Source organism: Microchirus variegatus (assembly GCF_963457635.1).
Source record: "Microchirus variegatus genome assembly, chromosome: 4".
In the NCBI taxonomy this organism is placed as follows: domain Eukaryota; kingdom Metazoa; phylum Chordata; class Actinopteri; order Pleuronectiformes; family Soleidae; genus Microchirus; species Microchirus variegatus.
In genome coordinates, this window is record NC_139805.1 from 13,938,405 (window position 1) to 13,962,387 (window position 23,983).

The window sequence follows — 23,983 nt, forward strand, 5'->3', positions numbered from 1 at the left end:
GCAAGTACAATGAGAAGAGGGGGGGTTAAACCCCCATAGGGCGAAAGGGAAGGTTCCAGGGTCTGTGAGGTCTGCTGGTCTGAGCAGGGCCAAACATCACTAAACTGAATAAGGCCCTTTTGCAAATCCTTTATTGTTCAACTTGTGGATATTTGGCCGAACGTGAGTTTCCATCCCATGTCCAGAGCTGCCCAAAGTTCAGTTCCGCACCAGGATTGCTGAGATTGGAAAATTGGCTGGATTGGTGAAATTGTTCGGGGGTGAGGGGTGAGGTGGGGTGGGGGTGGTTGAGGTCAGAAGGCAGTGTTGCCACAGTGACCTCAGAAGTGTCCCATTCTGGCGGCGAAGAGGCTGCTCGAGCGTGGCATGGCCGCGGAGATGCGGCCAAAGCTGGACGAAGGCCACTTCACGATGAACTGTGAGGTCACTGGCAGCAGATACCTGGACCAACAGACGACAGCGAGGGATGGGAGGGGATGTGGGGAAGGGATAAATACAACGAGAGGATTAGATCTGCAAAGGTCAATATTAGGGAAGTGAGGACACCTCAGTCCTTGAGACGGAGTCTAAATATGTTGCATATTCCAAGATATTATCAACCACCCCTTGAAAACAGAGAAGAATGAAGGCTTACATTTTATGATTATGGGATGTTTTGTGCCAGGCTGCAGCGGCAACTATTTAGATTAAAGGTCCAGTGTGTAAGACTTAGGTGAAATCATTTCAATTAAGAAGAAATGGGATTTAAGATAATTATACTGCTGTTAAAAAATGCACATTAAACCATTTGGATGTGTGAATGGTTGTTTTCTTTACCATGGAATGAGTCCTTTATAAACTAAACATATTCTAAGTTTTGTTGATAACTGAAGGCTGCCAGACAGTAGATCCAGGACTGCTAACTAACAGTTATTGTCATAATCCATTCATCTGTCGATTATTTTCTCAATTAATCGAGTAATTGTTAAGCCCGTTAATGTCAGAAAATGTTGATCAGTGTTGTTGTTCTCCAATGTCTTGTTTTGAAACAAAGAAAATATTCGCGTTTAAGAAGCTAAAACAATCAGAAATATGGTTTTAATTATGAATAAAAGCTTAAAACCCGATTAATCGATTATCAAAATAGTACGATTAATTTAGTAATCGATTAATAATCAATCAATCGTTTCAGCTCGAGTAGATTCTCTTACATGCTCAGAGATATTCAGCTGCAACATGCAACGTCACCAGTAGATGCTGCTAAATCTTACAAACTGTGCCTTTAATTAACTAATTACGATAGAGTGTCTGAAAATTAGGGCTGCAAATAACATATTTTGACTGTCTTACAATGAATGACAGAGAAAAGTGTTAAACTCTTGAATTTAAAAAGACTCTGGATTGAAAAGCTGGTGATTAGTTACTAACTATTAAACCATTGCAGCTCTTATTTTGTGGAGCGTACCAAATCTAACATGCTGTACATACAGATATTTAATTGTATTTGTGTATCTGCTGCCGGAGCTCATTTCTTTCAGGACAACTGAATATTCTTGAACGTTCACCCTTAAATCTTTGGTATCATGAACAGAAAATCCTCACCTATCATTCCCGAGGCACAGACGTCAGAACCTTTCTAAGACTTTTCTATGACACCTTCCACCGAGACAGAGCAGTGAGGCAGCTCCTGCTAACAGCGTTCCAGTACCTGAGAATGAGACCAGTGTCAGGTTGAGATAGAGTCAGGAGTTGGCTGAACCCTGATCCCATCTTCCATAGTGACTGGAAATGAGTCAGATGCGGTTGTCAGAGCAATGTCAGATGAGATGATCAATCCTAGGGAAGGTTAACTAACACAAGGTTGTGCAGAAGACAATGAGACGGAGGGGAAGTTTTGATTCTTCCAGACTGATCAGTTGGAAGAATAACTTACTCATCACTAATAATGGACTTGTTGCAGGACACTTGTATTGTGATTATACATTATGTGACCTTTATGCCACAACTACAGAGAGCAACACTGGCTAATAAAAAAAAGGACATCTAACACGTTGATTTAAACAAGTTCAGTGGTCAAAAGACATGCTCCCTGTGGAAGTGCTTAAGCTTTGACAATCTAATCAAAAGGGAGTCGCTGGGGCAGAGGATTACAGGGTGAAGAAATAATATCTTCTTTAAAGCTGGTGCAGAGATAGAAGAGCTTCTTTTTCCCCCCTCTGACAGCTCTCTCTTTTTTTGTGTGTGAAATAGCTCTTGGACAAATTAGGCGAGCGGCTTCTTCTATAGTTGACCGCTAAATTTGAAGTGGGAAAAAAAGGGTGTCGCTGAGGGGGCCCTCTTCAACGACGCAGTCCCAGACCCAAGAGAGACAGAGAAGATTCAAATTAAATTCATTTAGTCCAACAAGAGTGTCCTTGAAACTGCTTCAAGTGGGCCATAGGTATCCCTCCAGCACATCTACTTCATCTGGACTTGGGGGGGAAGTAGAGCTCAGTCCAGCTTTTCTTCTTCAACTTATTCAGTCAAACCACAGAGAGCAGGACAGCGTGTGCTTTGCTCTCAGCCGTTCACTTTTGCTTTCTGTTTGGTACGTCAAAGTGCAGCGTTTGAGGAGACATTTAGTGATTTCATAGCTTCACTTCTGGCTCATTACTCTTATATCTCCTCTCCTTACTCGGCGCCTTATATACAATATAACCCTCTGTGAAGAGATTCACTGTGTTTCCACTGGGATCCTCTTCATGGATTCCTGGCATTTCTCATCTTTTCACTACATTTCCATAAGTTTTTTTTTTTTTTTTTTTTTTACTGAACCTCAAGCCAAGGCATGGAGGTAGAGGTTGAGGGGGAAAAAAAACAAGAAACAAAAACTAAATATTGAACATTCATTGGGGGTTGAATGTATGTTCTATGAATCTCCTCTTCTATTCTCTTGGTAGAGAGAATCAGTAGTTGTTGCAAGGACCGGGGTGTGGGGGCTTCTCATGTCCACGCGGCCACTACTGTCTCTGCTGGCTATATTTAATTGGACCCTCATTCTGCATCTTCCAGGTTTCGTTCTCCTTTTGATCATGAAGAAGATCTTGGCAACACTGTGCATGTTTTAAAGCCTGGGGGGGAAGCTTGTTCGTGCTCTTTGTGCTTTCCTAGAAGCCGTCAGTTGACGGGGAGACAAAAAGGTACTCGCCCTGCTGTCTGTCCTACACACAAAAGCTACAATCCGCCTACTGACAGGCCTTCCACATCACTCCTGAGTACTTCATCAAGATGCCACTGCCACTGCAAATGAAGAGGAGGCCAGACACAATGAGATACCACGAGTAAGGACGAAGGGGAAGACTGCCACGAGAGCTGATGCAATCATAAACCAAAGAGGCTTGAAGGTTATCTGCAGCCCACATTCAGCGCAGCACCCCAATTAACCCTAATTACTGCCACACTTTTCACACAGATGAAAGTTAATAAAATCTGAAACTTTTGTCATCGTGGGGAAATTGTCTTTGGGTAGTGACAGTAATTCCAGGCTTAACAAGAAAGTCATTAGCGAAGCTATTTGGCTTCTTCCTCTCATCTGCCCACACAGAGTGGGGGACTTTTCTAAGACCCACGAGGCTGTTGACACACCTGATTAGGGCACTCTGCATGGGAAGGATGCTTAAACAAGAGTGGGCAGGTGTGGTCAACAATCGGGACTCCAAAGACCTCCGCTAACAGACCCACTTTGATGTGCGCTAAAGGCTGCCAAGAGCTGTGTGAGTGTGTTGATTTCAAAGTAGCCACATTTGCCTGTGTGTATGATCTATAATGTCAACGTGAGTAATGAGCAGAGTTGGACCAAACTCTGTGTGCATTATTATATAGTTGGATTGCACGAGCTAAATTGAAAATGGTGAAATTGTAATTGCACTGTACTTTGAATATATACTATATAAGATTAAATGCCTGACCTACTATTTCTGTTATGTCACAGTTAAGTTCAGTAAGGTTATAATGAAGTAAATCTCTTTTTATGATTTTATGATATTAATTTTAATGTTTGCATTTAAGGATTAAGGTCATTTTTCCACTCACTTTCCCATAGTATGTATAATGTTTACCGTGAAACTTAGCTAAAACTAATGTGGCTTCAGTAGTTTGAGAAGGAGAAATCCCCCCATCCACTCCCTCACTCCCCACTCCATGATTACAGTGTTTTTTAATATAAAATCACCTCTTTATTTTTCCCTAGGTGGAAGACTGTCTTTCTTTCTTTTTTTATAAACAAGGACCTCGTCCCCCATTTCATTTACAGAACTTAAAAAAAATAAATAAAAAATAATAATAATATGCATGCCACTCTGATTTATACACAGCTCAGGAAAAGTTGTGAAAGGTTAGCTGAGTTCGAGTCACTGCGGAGAGACGGGGTGGCTGCGGCTGCAACAGGCACATGAAGGAGCATGCACACACACAGTTCACTCGCTCATATAAAGCTTATTTTTCAATGAGAAAATAATCTTAATTGCTTCGTAGCTATCTGAAGTGGCGGCAGTTCCCTGCATGCCTGATGGAGAGATGCGATCGGCTTGTTGTGAAAGTGCACGCCTCACAACTCAAGCTGAGGCACTGTGTTGTCTGTCTTCTTATGACGAGAGTGCTTTTTGAGTGTTTAGGTCAATCATTGGCGGAGTGTCACAGTGCAGGTGCGGCGTTTAGTTCCCACTGAGGATGCACTTGGTTCAGATTATCTTGACAAAAGCATCAGGTGAAAGGTATAGATTAGTATGTGGCAGCGGGGTGATTGGCTGGTGATGTGCAGCAAGCTGGTCAGATGGTTGCCGTGTCGACAAACAGTTCTCCATATGCTTCCTTCTCCTACCTCCTGATCAAATGCACTTTTTTGGGCTTAAAAATATAATGTGTATAACTTTTTTTTTCATTTTCAATTCTCATACTGTTTAGGTCAAACCAAATGACACTGATTTAGAGGTCGGTGAGGGAATAGGAGTGAAAGACATGCTTGACTGACGGTTGTTCAGCCAAAGCAACCATCGCTGGGCAAGTGGGACCCGGGCCTTCAATAGAGCTGTGAGGTGGTAGAAGCAGCTGAAAGCAGTGAATAGGGAAGGTGTTTGGAAGATGGAGGGGGGTTTAGCGGATCTAAACCAAGCAGAGACCTGCGTTGAGGGGCGAAGAGACGGAGGAAGAGGAGGAAGAAGAAGCGGCAGCGACAGCGGCAGGGGTAGAGCCATGGGTAGAGGCTGGTCCAGCAGCGAATGGAAAGCTTTTTTTACATATATAGACACAGAAGAAATCAGGAGAGACAGACCAATGCATGCTTAAATGGAATCTCAAGGATACCTAATGCAACAACAAAAAAAAAAACAAGGATACACCATTTTATGTCATTTTGAGCATGCTCGAGTAATTCAATTGTTATCACTTTAAAAGTCTAGTTTATCAAAACTACCTTGATGAAGAAAAGCATCGTCCACAGCAACAACAACATGTCCAATAAGTCAAATGTTAAGCATCTCCACGACTGCACACAAACCCCCACATTTTCTTTTTTTCATAGCTGAGGGTTTTTACACTGTAGGTGCAAAGTGATAGCCTGTTAAAATATGCACAAGAGTTATGAATCATGTAAAACGAGGCCCCAGGAAAAAAGGAGCTCTCTCTGCCTCACATAAGGTCATTTGCTGCACAGGCTCATCTGGGCTCTAATTGAATTAAGCAGGCCTCGGGGGGCCCTAGGCTAACCTGAACACTAATCTGTGGGCCATTATTTCCTGTTAACAGTACACTCTCTCTCTCCCTCTCTCCCTCTGCTCGTCCTTTTCCCTCCCCGTCTGCCAGCCCAAAGCATATGTGCTTTAAAAGTTCACTCACTCCAAACCTCCCACAGAGATGAACCTTAAAAATAGAGAGAGAGAGAGAGAGAGAGAGGCTGATATTTTTGTTACTTTGTTTGTTTTATTAGGGTTACGGCTCTAAAGCTCCACAGAGGAAAGCAGAGATGTTTCCTGGGAGCTTTAATGATGATAACTGTTGAAATTTCAAATTAAAGTCTGTGTCTGTTTATTCATTTATTTAATCTAGTTTGTTTGCTTTTAGCGGTTCTTTCTGCGGGGAATTCAAGAAAAGTTTATCACTCTCACTCTGTAGTTCAATTTTAATATACGCCGTTTTAATCTAAACATCAGAAGTAAACAATTGTTAAAAAAAAAAAGACTAACCGCATTGTCTCCTGTTGATCATAATAGTTCATTGTAATTAATTTTCTGCTATATTGAAGTCCCATGGGACAAAAAAAACATTTTAATTTTCCGGCACTAAGAGAAATCTACGCAGAACAAGAGGTCGACATCTTGTGCAAGGACACTGACTGACTGAGTTGTCTATCTGTCTCCAACCTTGCCGACACTTGAATCCCATTATCTCCTTGAACCGTATCCAGCTACCCCACTGCACTATTGTACTATCTGTTTCAGCAGGAAAGCCATAAGAATCTTCAAAAAATAGAGAACTCAGTGGGAAGACATCAGAGGGTTGGATGTCCTTCTCACCTGGTATCATCCCATTCGGGGCTGAGTCCAGTCAAAGAGCCACGGGACTCAGAGACAAACTTGTAGACGACTAAAAGGCAGTCTCGGCACAGCTGGACCAGCCGGCGGCAGCATTGCAGCTCCTGGGGTGACACGACTTCACTGCTCTTACTGAAGATGGTCTCCCACGATGAGCTGGAGAGCAGGAAGAGAACAAAGGACTCCCATTAGACAAAAAAATCGTTCACACCAAAATTAAGTACAGCCAGGATTTTTGAATCCAGGTGAAGCCACTTAAAAAAGCGATTAACACTCTTTCCATTTCAAGTGATTGCTCTGTCCTGTGGTGGCTCTTTTTATTTTCTTCCGCCACTGCGTCACCTGTGCATGACTTGTGACATCACAATACACTGGACACAAAACAAGTCTGAGGATGAAAAGAAACAACACTACGATGGAACTCAGCGACTTGGCTCCTTCCCTACTAAAACACAACGGTCAAAGAACGTTAGCCCATGGTTCTCCTCAGGTTAGTTAGAACCAAACCAAAAACTAATGTATAGAGAACGTTCCCTCAGTGTTAGTTAGGAGCCTAACCTTCCCTACAAAAATTAACGTTATGGGGGAACGTTCTGGGAACCGAAACAGAACGCTCTCTAAATGTTGCATGAAGGTTATAGAAACGAAACTATATTGGGGAAAAATTGTTGGAACCAAAACAGAATGTTCTCTAAAGGTTGTTTGAAGGTTGTAGAAAAGTAACGTTAAGGGGGAAAGTTCTGGGAACCAAAACAGAATGTTCTCTAAAGGTTGTATGAAGGTTGTAGAAAAGTAACGTTCTGGGAACCAAAACAGAATGTTCTCTAAAGGTTGTATGAAGGTTGTAGAGAACTAATGTTATGGGGGAACGTTGTGGGACCCAAAACAAAACGTTCTCTCAAGGTTGTAGAAAAGCAATGTTATGGAGGAACGTTCTGGGAACCAAACACAAATGTTCTATAAAGGTTGTACGAAGGTTGTAGACAAGTAACCTTGTGGGGAACGTTCTGGGAACTGAAACAGAACGTTCTCTAAAAGTTGTCTGAAGGTTGTAGAAAAGTAATTTCATGGGGGAATGTTCTGGGAACCAAAACAGAACGTTCTCTAAAGGTTGTAGAAAAGTAACTTCATGGGGGAACATTCTGGGAACCAAAACAGAACGTTCTCTATATCAAACACAGAACAACGAAGGGGGGAACCTTCAGGGAACATTCCCACATCCAACCAAAAATTGTTAGCTGGGTTCTCTCAAGCGATCGTTCAATTGATCTGAACGATGAGATAAAACATTTTAAGCGTTGTTTTAAGTTGTAAAAAGTAAGGGTCACCACAATCAGTCATGGCTATTGGCTCAGGTAACGGCTGGAAAATAATTGTGGGTCATTGTGTTGCAGAAATTTGCATCTCTGCCAGAAATGAACCAGACTTAGAAGAAATGTGTGTGCGTGTCCAAGCGGGTCTTGCTTTTCCATTAATGCCAATCAAAGCCAAAGCAGATAAACTTAGCATACAGAAAGTGTGTGTGTGTGTGTGTGTGTGTGTGGCATTTGACCGTAGACGTGTGTGCTGTACATTGGCATGCGCTCTCTTCCACCCACAGACAGACAGGAAGTCAGACAGACACACCCAGAAGAAGCATGAAACAAATCCACGTACAGTTAACCTCATTTACAGCCCCGGACATACCCCTGACTGTGAGAGATCTTCAACAAGTGAGACACACAACCCTGGGGGGTGCGTTTGATGTCTACACCCCTTTCAATACTCGAAGGCAGGGGGTTGCTTCTTGTGAAAGGATTCAGATCTGTGTTTTTCCAAAGCCCGTTGAATTTGTCGCCCACAATAGCTTTTGAGGCTGTTTGATTTTTGCTAAGTCCCTGAGATAAAATATCAAACAAGAGAGAGAGAAGCAGGGGGGCAGCTGCACTTGGATTTGGAGTGTGCTTTTGGAGGTGCACTGCTTCCCAATAGCTGCGTGACATCGGGGGCCCCCTGTTGGGTTCATCCATGCTGAGGCCGTGGCCTGTTGTTTGAAGGGACTGAATGATGGGATCGCCAGCTTGCTGGATCATCCAGGGCAGGCTGTGATCAGACAAAGGCTGCATGGGGTGCATCGTGCTGGGGATAGCTGGCTCTAGGCTTAGCCGATCCTCCCAGGACTTTAGCCCTCACCCAACTTTCTTCACGGCCTTATTTTTGTAATGTCTCATTTTCAATCACTCTCCTCTCTACGTCACAAATCCATCTGCTTCTATACGTCTGCATAACTTCCTTATCGCTGGCTCCCTCCTTTCCTCTCCTTTCACCCTTCCTCCAGTACAATTGCCCAGGAAGGAGTGAGGAGTAAAATGTAGAGCTGGAGGCAGCGACTTCAGTTACACACTCTGAGCCCTCTGTGTCGAGGGAGACACGGCCACTGAGCAACTGAACTGTAAAGAATATGGAAAGGAGACGACTGGAGAAGGTCAGACCTTTATCATAGTCTATAAAAGCAGGGCAGCAGCTGGCTGCTGTATACGAGTGTGGTGTTTTGTGAGGGCGCTGAGGTCTTTCTCTGATGGGGTAAATGTGCAGAAACCATCTTGATGCATCCAGCACCGTGTTTGTTTTTGAAGGAGAATAAATATGATAAGTTGAGGATAATCCAGTATGAACCACGAATGGGCAACAGTTCAGTTTTGTGTCTGTCTTGTGTTTTATTTAGGTCATTTTGATAAAGTGGGCTGTGACGGCAGTGACTCGTCTTAAACGAAGCCAAATTGTGTCGCATCGAAAAAGCAAGAAAGAAAAATCTGACGACAAAGGAAAGTTTAACGAAGACGCCGTCTTTCACCTCCTTCCTCCTGCTTCTTCTGTCCGACCCCTGTCTTTTTCAATGTCCTCTCCTGTGGAAAAGCCCAAATAACATGACCTAAATTTGCACTCTGTCTCCAAAGAGTAACCATGCTTCTTTCATCGTCTGTGATTTCAGAAGAGTGCAGCTGGGTCTGGTTGCTCTGTCCCTCACTGTCTGTCATGTAGCTGGCGTTGCTTCCGTAGTCGTACTGAATAAAAATGGGAAGATGTCTCTGCTGTCACTGAAACTGATTCATAAACGAACCCTAGGCTTGAGGACACGGTGAGAGAGTGCATGATGTGTATGTGCACTTGGTGGTTATGGAGATTGAAAAGTGTCATTATGCTATTAATAGAGAGGTAGTTGCCCTTCAGTGTAATAATTTATGATGTTTTTTGGGGTGTCTGAAGTCATCGATTACAGTTGCTCTTTAATGTAGGTTTTTTTTTGCAATTTGTTTAATTACAGACTTAGTAACGTCCTTATAAGAATGCATTAAAACATCCATTAGAACTGATGATAGTTTTTTTGGGGGGGGTCTTTTTAATCCTTCAAATCGCTCCTAGCTCAAATATCGTGGGCATAATTGTGGGGATTAAAAACAGACAGTGCCAGGTCTGGTTCTAGACAGCTTCGATTGGGCTTTCTCATAATTGATATCTGAAATTCAGTGCTTTGTCTTAATAACCAGCTTCATTCTCGTTCTGACTCGGTCAGATTCAAGTTCAAGACGTTTTGACTCCAGTTCACATGGACAGACAGACATTTATATTCTTGCCATAGTCCTACTGAATGCGTCCGTCTATCCCCCTCACATCCCAGTCCTTGTGATCACGTTCAGATTCGCGTTAAACCGTCAGCTGCTTGTTTTCTGTGCTTTAAGCTCGTAACTGCTGTGAAACGATCACAATGTTGTGTTGTATATCTTTGATTGGCTTGTCACGTGTTCACTTTTGCCGCTCGCTCTCTGCACTCAGCACTCGTTGAAGCAGAGAAGGCATGCCGAGTTGAAAAGGGTTTTCCAAACAGCATTACTTTCACATGACTTTGAAAGTTTGCACTTTCTAACTCATCTGTGTGTGTGTGGGTGTGTGAGGTCATCCTTTAATTTTGAAATGAAGCAGAACGCTGTGGTGCGGAGGCAGATTATTTTCAAGCTCATGGCTATAATCGAGCCCGGGAGTTGCAAAGGTCAACCTGGGCCTACCCAGTGTTGGAGAAGCAGTTCCACAGGCCCTGCCCGTGGCTCCAGAGCAGCCGGTTGAATACGCGGTTAAAGAGCCGGTAGAGGTGGAGGCTGTCGACGTCCGGCTCTCTCCAGATCCGCTGCAGCGCCGAGCGCACATTGGTACGAACAATGTCCAACACCTGAATGACAGAGAAAATGAAAAGCAAGAGAGGCTTAAGTCAAGCGTGTAATAATGAGCGAAAATTAATGCTGCAAGACAAGAGGTGACAGCATTTCTAATTGATACGCGTGAGTTGGCATTTATTCCATGTCGTTTTTCTGTCTTCTCTTGAAATTAGCAATCATAGAGGACAATGGATTCTCGCAGTGACAGAGCAAGCTCGCATTTATGAATAAAGAGACACAAACACACAGTCTACTGTATGCAAAAACTCGTCTTGTAAGCTTATTTTAATCAGACCTTCCGCACAGGTAAGGTGAGATTTCAATTAGTGTGTTGTGTTTGTGACTTTACTCGATAGAGCAAAGACACAAAGTACTGGGGCAAGAAGTGGAGAGCATGGGAGAGGACTAATTGCTACACTAATGTCAGTCTTGGAGAGAAGGTGTCAGAAGTTCTTGGACAGTCTGAGAACACCTGTGCCATCCTTCCATCTCTCCTCCTCCGTTTTTCCCTGTTCCTCCCCACTTCACTGCCTTCTCCTCCGCCCTCTTTCTTTCTCTTTTCACCCCGCTCAGAGTGCAGCGCTGTGGCTCTTCTGACTTTGATTCCTCTCTCCTCATTACTGACGTGCCCGTCTGACTGTGTGTGCGAGCATGTGTGTTTTGTGATGCGATGAGGCAAGATTTCCCTACAGCAATATGAGGCAAGCGAGGCACGCTTACACACTCAAACTGATAGATGAGCAAACACACACACAGATATGTTTTGGTATGGTAATCAGATGGCAGAGCGGTGGGTGCTACATTCCTGACCTCTGCCTGCTGCTCATTAGGCTGCTCCACTCCAAATAAAACATCAGCTCGCACCGCCACAGCCCACAAAGCAGACGAGCATAGTTGTGCAGAAAGCAGTGGCTGAGACATCGCATCATTACTGACACACCTACTAGATGTCATTTCACGTCTTGTCCCCTCTTCTGTTTTGTTTGCATCCTCTTTTGTTTGCTGCATCTCACTGTCTGGCAGCGTAATGACATTCATGCGTGTCTTGATTTTCCTCTGATAATTGATTGCTGGCGATCATTTACCCGTTTTAAAACATTGTTCAAAAGCATTCAAAGGAATAGGTAGGATCAGTAGGACATTTGGTCATTATTTTTAGAAGCTTTTGCAATGTGGACGGCAGCAAGGACAGGAGAGTCCAAAAAGCTGACAAATTATAAGTGAAGCCCATTTTTAAAGTTCCAGTGTAAAGCCCAATTTGTACTCCTGCGTAAAGTGTTCCACGTTGGTTACAGAGAGCCCTCTACATCGCCAGAGAGCCTGTCGAAGAGCCTCTCTGTCGTCTCAGGCTGTATGAAATATTTGTGTCCGTCACTCTCCGTCAAGGGACAATGGAGACGTAAACCGATAGCTGGCATCACACATACACTCTTAGAAATAAAAGTGCTAATTAGAACCATATACGGTTCTTCAGCTTGTCCTTTTTGGCTCCAGATAGAACCTTTTTATAAATGTTCCATGTTGAACCCTATTGCAGGGTTCCACCGAGAACCCTTTTAAAACCCTTTATTAAAGAAAGAGGTTTTAAAGGGTTCTCTTGATCAAAATGGTTCTTACTGGAACCATTAGTGTTACCAAGAACCCTTGAAAAAACCATTTCTTCGGGAAAGGGTTTTTCAGGTAGAACCTCAGCCCTTGTAGAAGGACCCTTTTGGAACCCTTACTTACAGTGCAGCCATAAGCACAATGGAGTAGTTGAAGTAGTCACTCCTGGCATTTTAGTATCAAAAGTATCTGTGTTTCAATGTTATTCAGCTGCAACAACAACAACAGTCTTTCTCTCTCGTACGCGATTGCTCACTGTAGCCGGAAGCACAACAACCAACGATGTTACCGACCATTGGCATCATGGGACTAGACCAGTCTTGCGTAGCGACCCCTACTGATCAGGCGGGAAATTGCATTGTGTATCCGGTACCACGGCGGAGAATTATGAGGGCTCGAGGGGTCTCCATGGTTACGAGGTTGGATAGCACATTACGCAGTTGTAGAAGTGTAATCACCGCTTAAGGATGTCACTTTTTTTGAAAAATCGATTTCATATTAATATTACGTAACATGTTATTCCTCCGATGCTCGGCATTGTGATTGTCCGATCAAGGGCACGACTTACGCTTACTCGTGTCCTCCATTTCACAGCAAATGTATGCTGCTTTATTTTTGATGGATTCAAAGTGGACCTCACACCATGAAGTGCTCACAGCACCCTCTGTTGGTAATTACTTCAGATCCCAGAGTTCAAGTGGATATCTGAATCTCGAATAAAAAGCAGCAGCTCTGTTGAGAATAAGTGGCGTGAGAAGTAAATGAGTTGGCCCTCGCATACTGAAAAAGATTGTTGTTGTTCTTCATTTGCGTATAAGCAAAACACTCTGTATCTTTTGTGTGTTCAGGTTGCTGTAGAAACATGGCGGTAAAGATGGCAGCTTCTGTAAAGCAAGGCCCATGCCTTCAGTACATATAAAAGGGTACAAATAACACATTCATTTTATTTTTAAGTGTTTGTACAATTATACAAACACATAAATGTAATTTATATTCAGGCCGTGACAATAATTGAATAATGTCAAAAAAAATACTTCACTACGATACTTCACCTTCTTGAGGAATTAAAGGGTGCTGAGGTTGCTATTGTAATTTTAACACACAGATACCGACAAGTTTTCTTTCAGCAACTACATTACAAGGCCATTTTTATACCCATGTTTCCCCTACAGCCTTACCTCTAACAAATAGACTTCAAACACTGTTCTGTCTCAAAACTTCTCTTTTTTGCTCTCTGTTGAACTGTCTCTCGTTGTGTTTTGAGGTCTTTTGATCTTTCACCACAGAGCAGTGGCTTTCAGTCAAGATTCTGGCAAATATCAAACACTGCAAAAACTGTCCAAACTGTCCTCCAATGCTATAATGGGATGAGACAAATTTACTGAAATATCTTAAAGTGTGATCCCAGTGTTTCCAAGAAACAAAACAAAACAAAACAAAAAAAACTCACCTTCCGTTGTTTGGTAGAGTCCAGCTTCACTAACCAATAGGAGGCCACCTTTGGTTTATGGTATTTCCAGTTGTCAAGGATCTGAGGGAAAAAAATTAGAGTTGTTTTTTTTTTCTTCATGGACAACACTTGTGTTGATACAGTAGGTTAAATATGGAAATAGTTAATGTATCTGCAACATTCATTATTTATAGTGTTTCAGAGGCATTTCTCATGTTTGGGGTCAGTGTACTTGTAATAGTTATTTCAAAGGGGTGACATGTATGAACTTAAACTCAAAGACACTAAAAACTGTATTTTGTGGTTCAAGTCATCATTATTTAGTTTCATTGAAGTGAATATGGCTTTAAATATGTCTAAATATATAATGTTTTTTAATTACACATTCCCAGCGATCCTCTGTTTAAAATCTAGGGTTTAGTACACTGGTTGCTATAGTGTGTTACAGTTCAGTCACCCAAAAAAAAAAAAAGACAAAAAGAATATTGTCACTGTCAGGCCAAAGACAACATAACTTTAAAAAGTTTGTCTTCGTATTGTAAAACTATACTGACTTTGACAGAAATATGTGAAGGACACACGTGTGGAGCTCATTCTCACGGTGACACCTTCAGCCTGGCAGATTGCCTTTCACGATTCACTGCAGACATGAAATCTGTAACATCACTGGGTTCACCTGTATCTGTTAATGCACTGGATTCTGTCTTTCACACATGTTGTCGGTAATGAAAGAGGTCCATATTCAAACATGACGGGACTTTTTCTTCTACAGTTGGAGCTGTAATGTTTGTGTGATATTTGACATCCAGCACATGATGGAGAGTGTTGACTGTAGCACAGCAATTTTATCAAACTGATGTAGATGATGGTCTTCAGGGATTTGGTTTCAATACATTCAAAAAAAAAATATATATGAATTTTGCTGCATAACAACTGAGCAATAATTGTTACGTCAAGTCATGAACTTTCCATCCAAAGAGAAACCCTATATTTTGTGGGTGTGTAAAAAAATCCTTGGGGCATGGGTTGTTATATATTCAAACATCCATGCACCAGCTCCTATTGCCAACACCATTGTGTGCGCGCACTGCTACTGTTGCTCTGTTGACTTAGTCTACATCTCCCCACTGACGTAAAAACCTCTCACGTCGCATGCAGAGATCCTCTGCAAACAGTGCTCCCAATGGGAAGCGTCAGTGTAAACCTGTGTGCTCACACAAACAACAACGCACAGAAGAAGAATTCACAGATGTAGAGCCACAGTAATGTATGAATTCCTTCTTTCCACGGTTTCACAGCAGTTTCAGTCCAAGCCAAAATAAGTCAGAATCCTATTGGGTTTTTGTATGTTAATTATTGGTTATTATTACCCATATTACACATTTCCTCAGGGAGTCAATTAAGTGATTCTAAATGTATTTAATTGTTGGTCTGTTGCCTTGTCAACCCTGAATTTGACTAAAAAAGTGTCACAAATTTGTATAAATGAAAAATACAATGTACTATTTTGTAACCCAAGGTTAGAGTTAACTGGCATATTTTCGTCCTGGCTTATTTATGGGCTGAATTTATTAAATAGTTCTGCAATTTCTATGAGTTCTAAACTAGTGGTAGAGACTATTATTATTATTATATTATAACAACAGTTTGGGTAACACTTTATATTAAGGAACACATATTCACCATTAACTAGGTGCTTAATAACATATATAAGCAGCATACAAGCCCTTTATTAGTAATTATTAAGCACATATTAACACCTTATTATACCTCTATTACAACATGAATTAAGATTTTAAGTTAATACATGCTTAATATCTACTAAAGGGCTAGTATGCTACTTATATGCATGTTAGTAAGCAACTAGTTAATGGTGAATATGTGTTCCTTAATATAAAGTGTTGCCACAGTTTGACATTACACATGAATTTGCCAAATAACCAAATCAATATTTATTAATAAATTAAGCACAAATCTCTGTACATATTATTTGTTGTATTTGTAGCTGATGACATAACATGACAGACCACATTTCTGAGCAGTTAAATCCAATTTCTCTCCATAAAATACTGCTAAGCTTTCATTTTCAGTCAGTAAGCTGCTTCCTTTTGTTGAGTGCAACAGGGCTTGAACCTGAACTTTGCTGCCCGTGGCTATATTTTACTCATTTAGCTCGCCCTCCCAATAAGAAGACCGCCTGAACCTTGTCGGGTTAGCTGCTCGTACATCTGTCACATTAGATTCATATATGCTCAAATGATGCTAAATTAAAGCCCCCACAAACACACCTCCACCTTGCTTTGGTTCCGTCGGCAGCAAGAAGCAGGTTTTGAGTGAAAGATAAAGAAGGCAATTACTCTGACACAAACACACCATTAGCCCAATCAGGCCTCAACCCTTAAAGCACAAAATAATAATAATAAAAAAATGTTTTCATGCCAAGTGAACGCTCCTTGTCTCCTGAGGCGAGGAGTGAACAATACAGGTGCAGCCGTTTGTCTGCATTTTCATGGCGCTCTAATTAGGGTTTGTTAAGAGAACAGGTGTGGTGGTAATTGTCTTGCACAACCTGATGTAACACACACACATTTTGTTTTTTGGTGTTGTTACAAGGACATTTTATGGGGAATTTAAACGGACAGAGATCACCTGTGACCCAGATGACCTCTCCCTGATCCCTCACTCCACATTGACTTGTAATATTTGATGTTGCCTTGTTCCCTGAGCACTGTGGTGCAGCAGCAGCTCAGACACACACACACACACACACACACACACACACACACACACACACACACACACACACACACACACACACACACACACACACACACACACACACACACACACACACACACACACATATAGGCTTAACTACTCTTCTTGAGGCACTGCAGTGATTTAAATTCATTTGAACAGCCTTAACAAAGCATTATCCCAGAACCTTAACCATAACCAGTTAATGTCTTACCCTAACCTTAACCCTAACCACAATTCAAACCACAATTAGCCCCTAAATTTCCTCAGAAAAGACCAGGTTTTAGTTGAGTGAAGACGAGCCGGGTGACTGCTGTCCTTTTAGTGCTGTTTGAGCAGCAGTGCTGAACAGACAGCTGCTTAGCAGAGTTCACAGTCGGTGTAGATGGGGAGAGTTGGAAAGCGTTCATCATACTCCTGTGCTTTTGCTGTGATTTCAGGTTGTCAGACTGTCTGGCTCTCCTTTGTGCATTTTTTTCCACCCATTTCTATGAACTACATGAAGTCATTTTTTAAAAAGTATACATGGACAGCCATGCAATAGCACATAGCTGTGAATGCTTTAAGTGGGAATCAATAGCTACCTACGTTTTGCTCATTACCAGAATTAATAATCATTATTTCAAACAGAACAGTACGATCGTAATGGACATGATTCAATTCCATATGCTCTGGTGTATGACCATTAGCCGTATTTGATGATTCTGCTGTTAGTATGTCTGTGATGTTTCTCTGTCATCCAGGTCATAGTCTTCTTCTGTGGTAAGCTGTTGGCGACTGTACTTCAGTTTGTAGACGTTTCTCATCCAAGAGGCCTCTTCAGTTTTGACTCACTGATGGAAAAATCCAGGTATTTAGGTCATATCCACACGTAAAATGGAACGAAATGTAAACAGGGTTTATCTTCGTCGTTTTAAAGAGCGTTTCCCGTAAACATGGCACCATTTCAGGAAATGTCTCCACCCACGCGAAAGCCCCCCACAATGACTCAAAATGCTGTGGTGCATACGTCAGTGGCGCTGTAACACCGCTACACCAAAAAACGGAGAATAAGACGAAATCACAGAGACAGGCAGAATGAACCAAGCCAGGGGAAAGGAAGTGAAATAAAAGAAAGAAAATAAAAGTTATCATAAAGCAAACAGATTGTGTTGTCACGTCGGTGACTTTGTCGCTACTTTTCAGACCGCCGGCGACTTTTTCAATGATAGTTTTTCAAAAAAGTGACAATCGACAAATCTAGCGACCTTCTGGCAAAAAACAATGCAGATGGTACGCCCCTCTGAGCCAGTTTCAGGTTGTTGGTTTCAACTGAGGTTGTGAAAGAGGGTTGTTTGGGTCACCTGAGAGTCAGAGACTGCTATTGTTTGAGTGTCTGTGTGTGATTGTTTCTCCTGGTTGACATACTGTAGATGGGTTCCTTCACTCCTCTTTCAAACCATCTGTCTTCTCTGGCCAGAATACGGACATTCTAATCATCAAAAGAATGTCCCCTGTCCCTCAGATGTAGGTGGACAGCTCAGTCCTGTGTCCAGGTGAGCTGGCTCATTACAATCCTTATTACATTATACTGCATAATCCACATCTCTCTGTTTGCGTATTGGAATTTTGTCCTTAGGGTAAACAAGTTCCTGTCTTACTGTACAGGGATGTGGTGTTTGTTAAAGATCCTCCTGAGTTTCTCGGAGACTCCAGCAACATACGGAATAACAATGTTGTTCCATCTACTGTTGTTTTCTTCCCTGACAATTGTTCTCCTATTCGAGGTTTTTATAAAGGCCCAGTTTGGGTAACCACACGTTTTAAGTGCTCCCCCGATGCGTTTCTGTTCCTTCTCCCTTCCCTCCTTTGTTGTGGGTATGTCAGCAGCTTGGTGTTGCAAACTTCTGAAGACTTTGTGTTCCAGTGGGTGGTGTGAGCAGATATTGGTCTGTGTGGGTAGGTTTTCTGTATATTTTGATGTCTGTCTACTAAAATGTGCACTACACAATCCAAGAAGGCCAGACTGTTGCCTTTGACATCCTCACAGGTGAATTTGATGTTCCTGTTCCTGTACATGTTGTTGATGTGATTCATAAAACATTCCAGCTCCTGTGTTCTGATCTTGACCCAGGTGTCGTCCACGTATCTGAACCAGTGTGTAGTTCCAGCATAAGAGGCCTAGACCCTGCTTTCTGCCTCTTCCATGTAGAGGTTGGTCACTATGGGAGATACTGGTGACCCCATCATGTTGGGGTGCACATTCATGTTTCTGCTTAAAGAAAACATGTTATATTGGACATAAGCAGTGGTCAGGCAGAGGTTTTGCAAGGAGCAAATCTGGTCTGTATGAGGTTGGTCCTGTGGTGTCCTCCATGAGCTGTTTCCCTATCATCTTCACTGCTTCTGTGGTTGGAATGCACTTGGTGATAGATGTTTCATCGTACAACACCATGGTTTCTTCTGGGTCTAGTTTCATCCCCTTGGCTTTGATAACAAAATCCTGGGAATTTTTGATGTGGTGAGACGTGTGTTCCCAACCAGAGGTGCTAAGATTGTTAGTCAGAACTGATGAAGCTTACAATGAGAGGTGAAACGTCTTCAAACTTAACTCGCGCAAGTCCATTTGACTAGAACTAACTGCTGAAGATGACTATGACTGAGAACCTTCTCAGACATACAAACAACAGAAGAATAATCGCATAGAGAACTGAGTTATGTTGATTATTATAGTAAGAAAGTCCAGTCGCCTGCAGAAGATTGTCGGTGAGCTAACTACAGAAGATTCTGTTGTTTGTACACTCAACAAAAAAAAAACATAAATTCAAGTAATGTTTTAGCAACAACACAGTCATGCATGCGTGAGCACACACACATAGACACAACAGATGGAAGGATGGAAGGACACAGAGATGTGACCAGAAATAGAGCAGGCACTAATTAAAACAAAGGAGCAGTGGGGAATAGGTCTGGGCTGAAAACTGACTGACAGGTTGTCACTGAGGTCATTTGTTAGACAATGGGAGCCCGGCCAAAGCTGACATGCTATTGTGGAGAGAGAGAGAGTAGGTCACTTTTAGTAAGGCTGCAGAGTGACCACACCTGGCCACAGAGGAGGCTCTGGGAATACAATGGAGCTGTATTTCTGCTCAGTGCTCTTGCTTCATGTTCACGCCCACTTATTTAAAGCGGAACTAGACCGGAAGTTCCAATTAACGCTGTTTTTAGTGTGTATCTGCGTCATTACCTTGTTTATGAAGCCCTGAAGTTTTGAAACAAACAGTTCAGCCACTGCTGAGAACGCTGTGTTTTATTGTAATCTCGGGCTCAGCGAGATCTCTGAAAATCCCGCTATAGTTACGTGAATGCGGTTCTCCGGAACAGCCAATCGTCCTGCTCCGGGCACTAGTCCGGGCACATCCAGTTGCGTACATTGAACCGCAGAAGAAGAATAACGTCCGTTGTGGAGGTGTTTCACGAGCGACAGTGTCTTCTGACTCTGGGTCTGACTCCAGGTCAAAGTCATAAAAGGGACTGCGATAGGGAGTCGTGACGAAACTATTTTTAAACATTGTTAAAACAATGTTTTGATAATGAGTAGCAGTGCATCCACCATTCCAGAGGGGGGAGCTGCGCTTCTGAGAGCGGGTGTGCTGATATGTCACTTCCGGGTTGAGAGAGTTGAGTCTCAAATCTCGCGGCTGGGAAACACCGTCAGAAAAGAGGATTTATATCGGCTCGTTTACAGCAACTAGGAGGTTTTTGACCATAAAAACAATTTAATGCATGTAAGTAGACCTACATTACTCACATATATGTGCAACAGGACCACTCTATGTGACCTTTAACTATTCTTTCTTTTCTTTTTTTCTGTAATCTGAATAAATCTGTAACATAACCATACTTGGTAGTCCAGCAAATCTGCTTGATTTAGTCAATACAGTGCACCCTTAGTGCAGCCTGCAGCATGTCTATATTGGATAATAATCAGTCAGTCAGTGATTGGCTGAATATGTGACACATTGTGTTGAGTTCAGTGAGCACAGTTGTGTGCGATTGTTGGCAGTATAGAATTTCCGAAGAGATGACTTGAGCTAAGTGAACCAGAAAGTGTGCACATATATAAAACTCTAAAAAGAATGTGTGTACTTACATAGAGTATGGACACACAAAACAAAAAAACATGTGTAACATACAAAACATTGTGGTTTGGCTCACAAACAGCAGGGCAGAAAAACGATGCCATGGTTATTAAGGGCATTATATTCGTAATTTCATGAAATGCTGCACCCACCTCATCCAGCACAGCCTCGGCCTCTTCCTCGGTTTTGCCAGGAAACCTGATCCTCATGGCAGTGAGAGCAGCCAGAGTCTGATGCACCAGCTCTGCCTCCTGCTCTTTACTCCTCAGGTTTATTAGAGGATCACCCTACATGCACAGAGAAGTAAGAAACCACTCAGTGAACAGGTTCATATTTATTTATGAGCACCTTCTTGAAGACATTTATAATGGGCTTGAATAGGAATTTATTTTATTTTACTGTCAGTGAAATATTTGGAAAATATTATTTAAACTATCCCTGAATAAGGAGCTATGATTTACGGTTATTTTAGTTAATATTTATTCGTCAAACAATGCTATTTTCCTTTGACAACAATGGTTCTGTTTTCTTGTCAGAAGACATGTTGTAATCAGGGTGAAATGATTTGGAGAAAGTTATTTCATTTGCGATAAAAGTCAAGGTTCAGCTCAATATTAACTACATTTCAAATATTACTGAGTATTACTACATGACACCATGAACATGTTGACTACTCTGTATTCTATTTCAAGGATGAAAACTTGTTTCCAACATTTTATTTTTTAGTAATTTTTTTAAATGTACATGGAAGACGGAACAATTAAAGTAGAAAAATTAGATTGCAGCCCTTGTGCATGAAGTTGCATTCACACTATTTGTTATTATTGATTCTAGCAATGTAGGACACTTTCAGCTTCGCAGCCATGTTACATGTTCAGTATATTATTCCCTGAGTGTTCAGTAATTTATGATCGTGCTTTGGCACCATCTTTTACAGTCACAGATCATTATTTCTGTACATCACAGAGAGCTCTGTGCAGTAAACGCAGTGCAGTAGTGTATGCATGTAACTGTTCACACGTGTACGTACCCCCGCGTGTATGATTCCCAAAGGGAAGTCAAGGGTGTCAGAAGTTCTCGACTCATTTCATATGCATGCGAGACAGGATAAAAGCAAAAAAAAAAACCTCCTGCATTCTATAGCCTTTATCAGTATGAACGTTTTTACTTTAACCATTTTCTTCTCAATGCTAAAACGCATTCTGCCACGATTATGTTTTGTATGAGCGTATCCAAAGGTTGCACATATCACATCCTGCATACTCGTCGTACTTGTGATGAAGAACAGGGAAATGGATTAGGCAGGTGGAAAGCAACAGATGGCAACATAAAAGAAGGTTACTGTCAAATGCAACACTAGGTCTGTACAGTATCAAAGGAGATCCTCTGTGGTTCCGGGATACAATAAATATGAGAGGATAAAAGCTGAAGAGAGTGTAAAATGTATAAAATATAATGTAAAGTTTGGTGAAACAAATCATTATTGTCACACTGAGCGTGACAGCTTGAAAAGGTAATCACGATCAGTCGATATTGATAATTACTTCAATGAATATCAGAATACTAAAGATTGATGTGATTAGTTCAGCAAGTTATTGTGGTTTTAAATCATTTCACAAATGAGATAAAGGTTTCAAAGACATTGTTTGTGTTCAATCTCAGACAGTTTATTAAGTGATATTGAGATAATTATTATTTTAAAGCTGTAGTATGTAACTTTTATGTAAAAACAAATGTCGGTTTGTTTTTACGGTCAAATGAGTTCACACACGGTGATTAACGACTCCACGACTCTCACTTTTTTCAGTATAGACTCACCTGAGAGACACTAGCTATGAATATTATAATAATAATAATAATAGTAAATGATTATAAAAAATATTACTTCCTGTGTGCAAGCAGGACAATCTCACCATGTTGTTGTGGATGGTCCCCAGGCTGTTGCTGTGAGGCACACGGTAGGCGGAGCCACTGCGGCTCAGCGAGTGAGAGCGCAGCGTGGCGGAGCTTGGCCGGATGAGGGGAGTGGCCATGGGAAGTGTAGGAGAAGGCCTGGAGCACAGTGCTCGCACCTCACTGGGTGATGAGAGGGAGGCAATGGAGCGAGGGCAGGAGATGGAGCGCCTGATTGGACCAGAAAGTGTTGGTGAAGCAGAGGGGGCCGGATTGGTTTTGGGTGACTTGACTGGCGGTTTCCAGTGCATACGACCTGTAGGGAAATGGGGGGGGGGGTTATTCCTTATGCTGTCTCAGAGCCCCAGTCACATTCAAGGTCTCCTCTCTGCTCCACAGCAGGGTGTCTTTGGATATGAAGTGTAGCATTAAAACTTCTGTAGCCACACTGCAGTGTCATTAATGAACACAGCATGTGTATTCAAACCCAGAAACTAAACAGTAGTGCTGTTTCAGTGTGGATTAAAGAGCAGCTCTCTCAGTCTGTCTCACAGACACATACAAACACACACACACACACACACACACATACAAACACACAGAAAACTCACAGTGACACTCTCCATCACCCTTGAAACTTCTCCAGCTTGTCTACCAGCCAATGTATTAGCATGTGCTTTTTATTTGTGCTGTGTGTCTGTCTGACATTAAGTGTGCACAAAAAGTGATTATACAATGTGTGTCTGCCCGTGTGTGTGTTTGGGTGTGTGCAATGTGCGACTGTTGAACCTTTCGAGGTCTGGCCATTGCCAAATGAGAGCATTATGGGGCTTAGTCCTCGCAGCCCTTTGGTGGCTTGGCATGGAGAATGGCTTGGCAGTGCTGCTGTCTCTCTGAGTGTGCGCGCGTGTGCACACACGGATTCATAAATACTTTCTGTTTTGTGGCTTTGTTCCTCATTTTGAACAAACAGAATGGGCTAATAAAGGGTCCTTCTACCCTGTTGAGTAGTTGTCAAACTGTTGTCCTTTAGTGAAAGCAGAGATTTCTGATTCATCCTTTCCAAGGTCATCACATGAAACTGCTGTGAAGGGTTTCTTCTTTCTCGCCTCAGAGAGCTGGTAGTGAGTTGATGTATGCAACTTATGATTATTTGTGGGAGGATCAGTGACTCGTTGCTCTCATGGCTTTAAGTTGTTGGCATAAAACTCAAGGTGCTTTCAAGGTAAACATCACAAGAGGATCTTTCCTTTCAATCAAATTCTTTCTTCTCCTCAGTTCTGCCTCTTCCCTCACCCCCATTCAGTGGAGCTGCACTGTTCAAGATACTTTTCTTTTCTCAATTGCTTTTGAATGTTAAAAACTTTTGTATGAGTGTTTGAGGCTCTACAGCTGTGAAGCTATGAAACTCCTCTTAAGAAT

General features: G+C 42.1%; 1 protein-coding gene across 1 annotated transcript in view; it reads right to left on the bottom strand.

Annotated features, from left to right (window-relative positions):
- Positions 1-306: 306 nt before the first annotated feature.
- ttll7 (tubulin tyrosine ligase-like family, member 7) overlaps positions 307-23,983 on the bottom strand; it is a 65,646-nt gene continuing 41,969 nt past the window's right edge. Inside the window, exons 15-21 of the mRNA XM_083887829.1 lie at positions 22,582-22,877; positions 20,821-20,955; positions 13,791-13,871; positions 10,589-10,749; positions 6,528-6,701; positions 1,582-1,687; positions 307-441 (exon numbers count right to left, since the gene is read on the bottom strand). Of these exons, the coding sequence (XP_083743955.1) occupies positions 1,627-1,687; positions 6,528-6,701; positions 10,589-10,749; positions 13,791-13,871; positions 20,821-20,955; positions 22,582-22,877 (908 nt within the window). The 3' untranslated portion in view covers positions 307-441; positions 1,582-1,626. The remainder of the gene's footprint in view (positions 442-1,581; positions 1,688-6,527; positions 6,702-10,588; positions 10,750-13,790; positions 13,872-20,820; positions 20,956-22,581; positions 22,878-23,983) is intronic.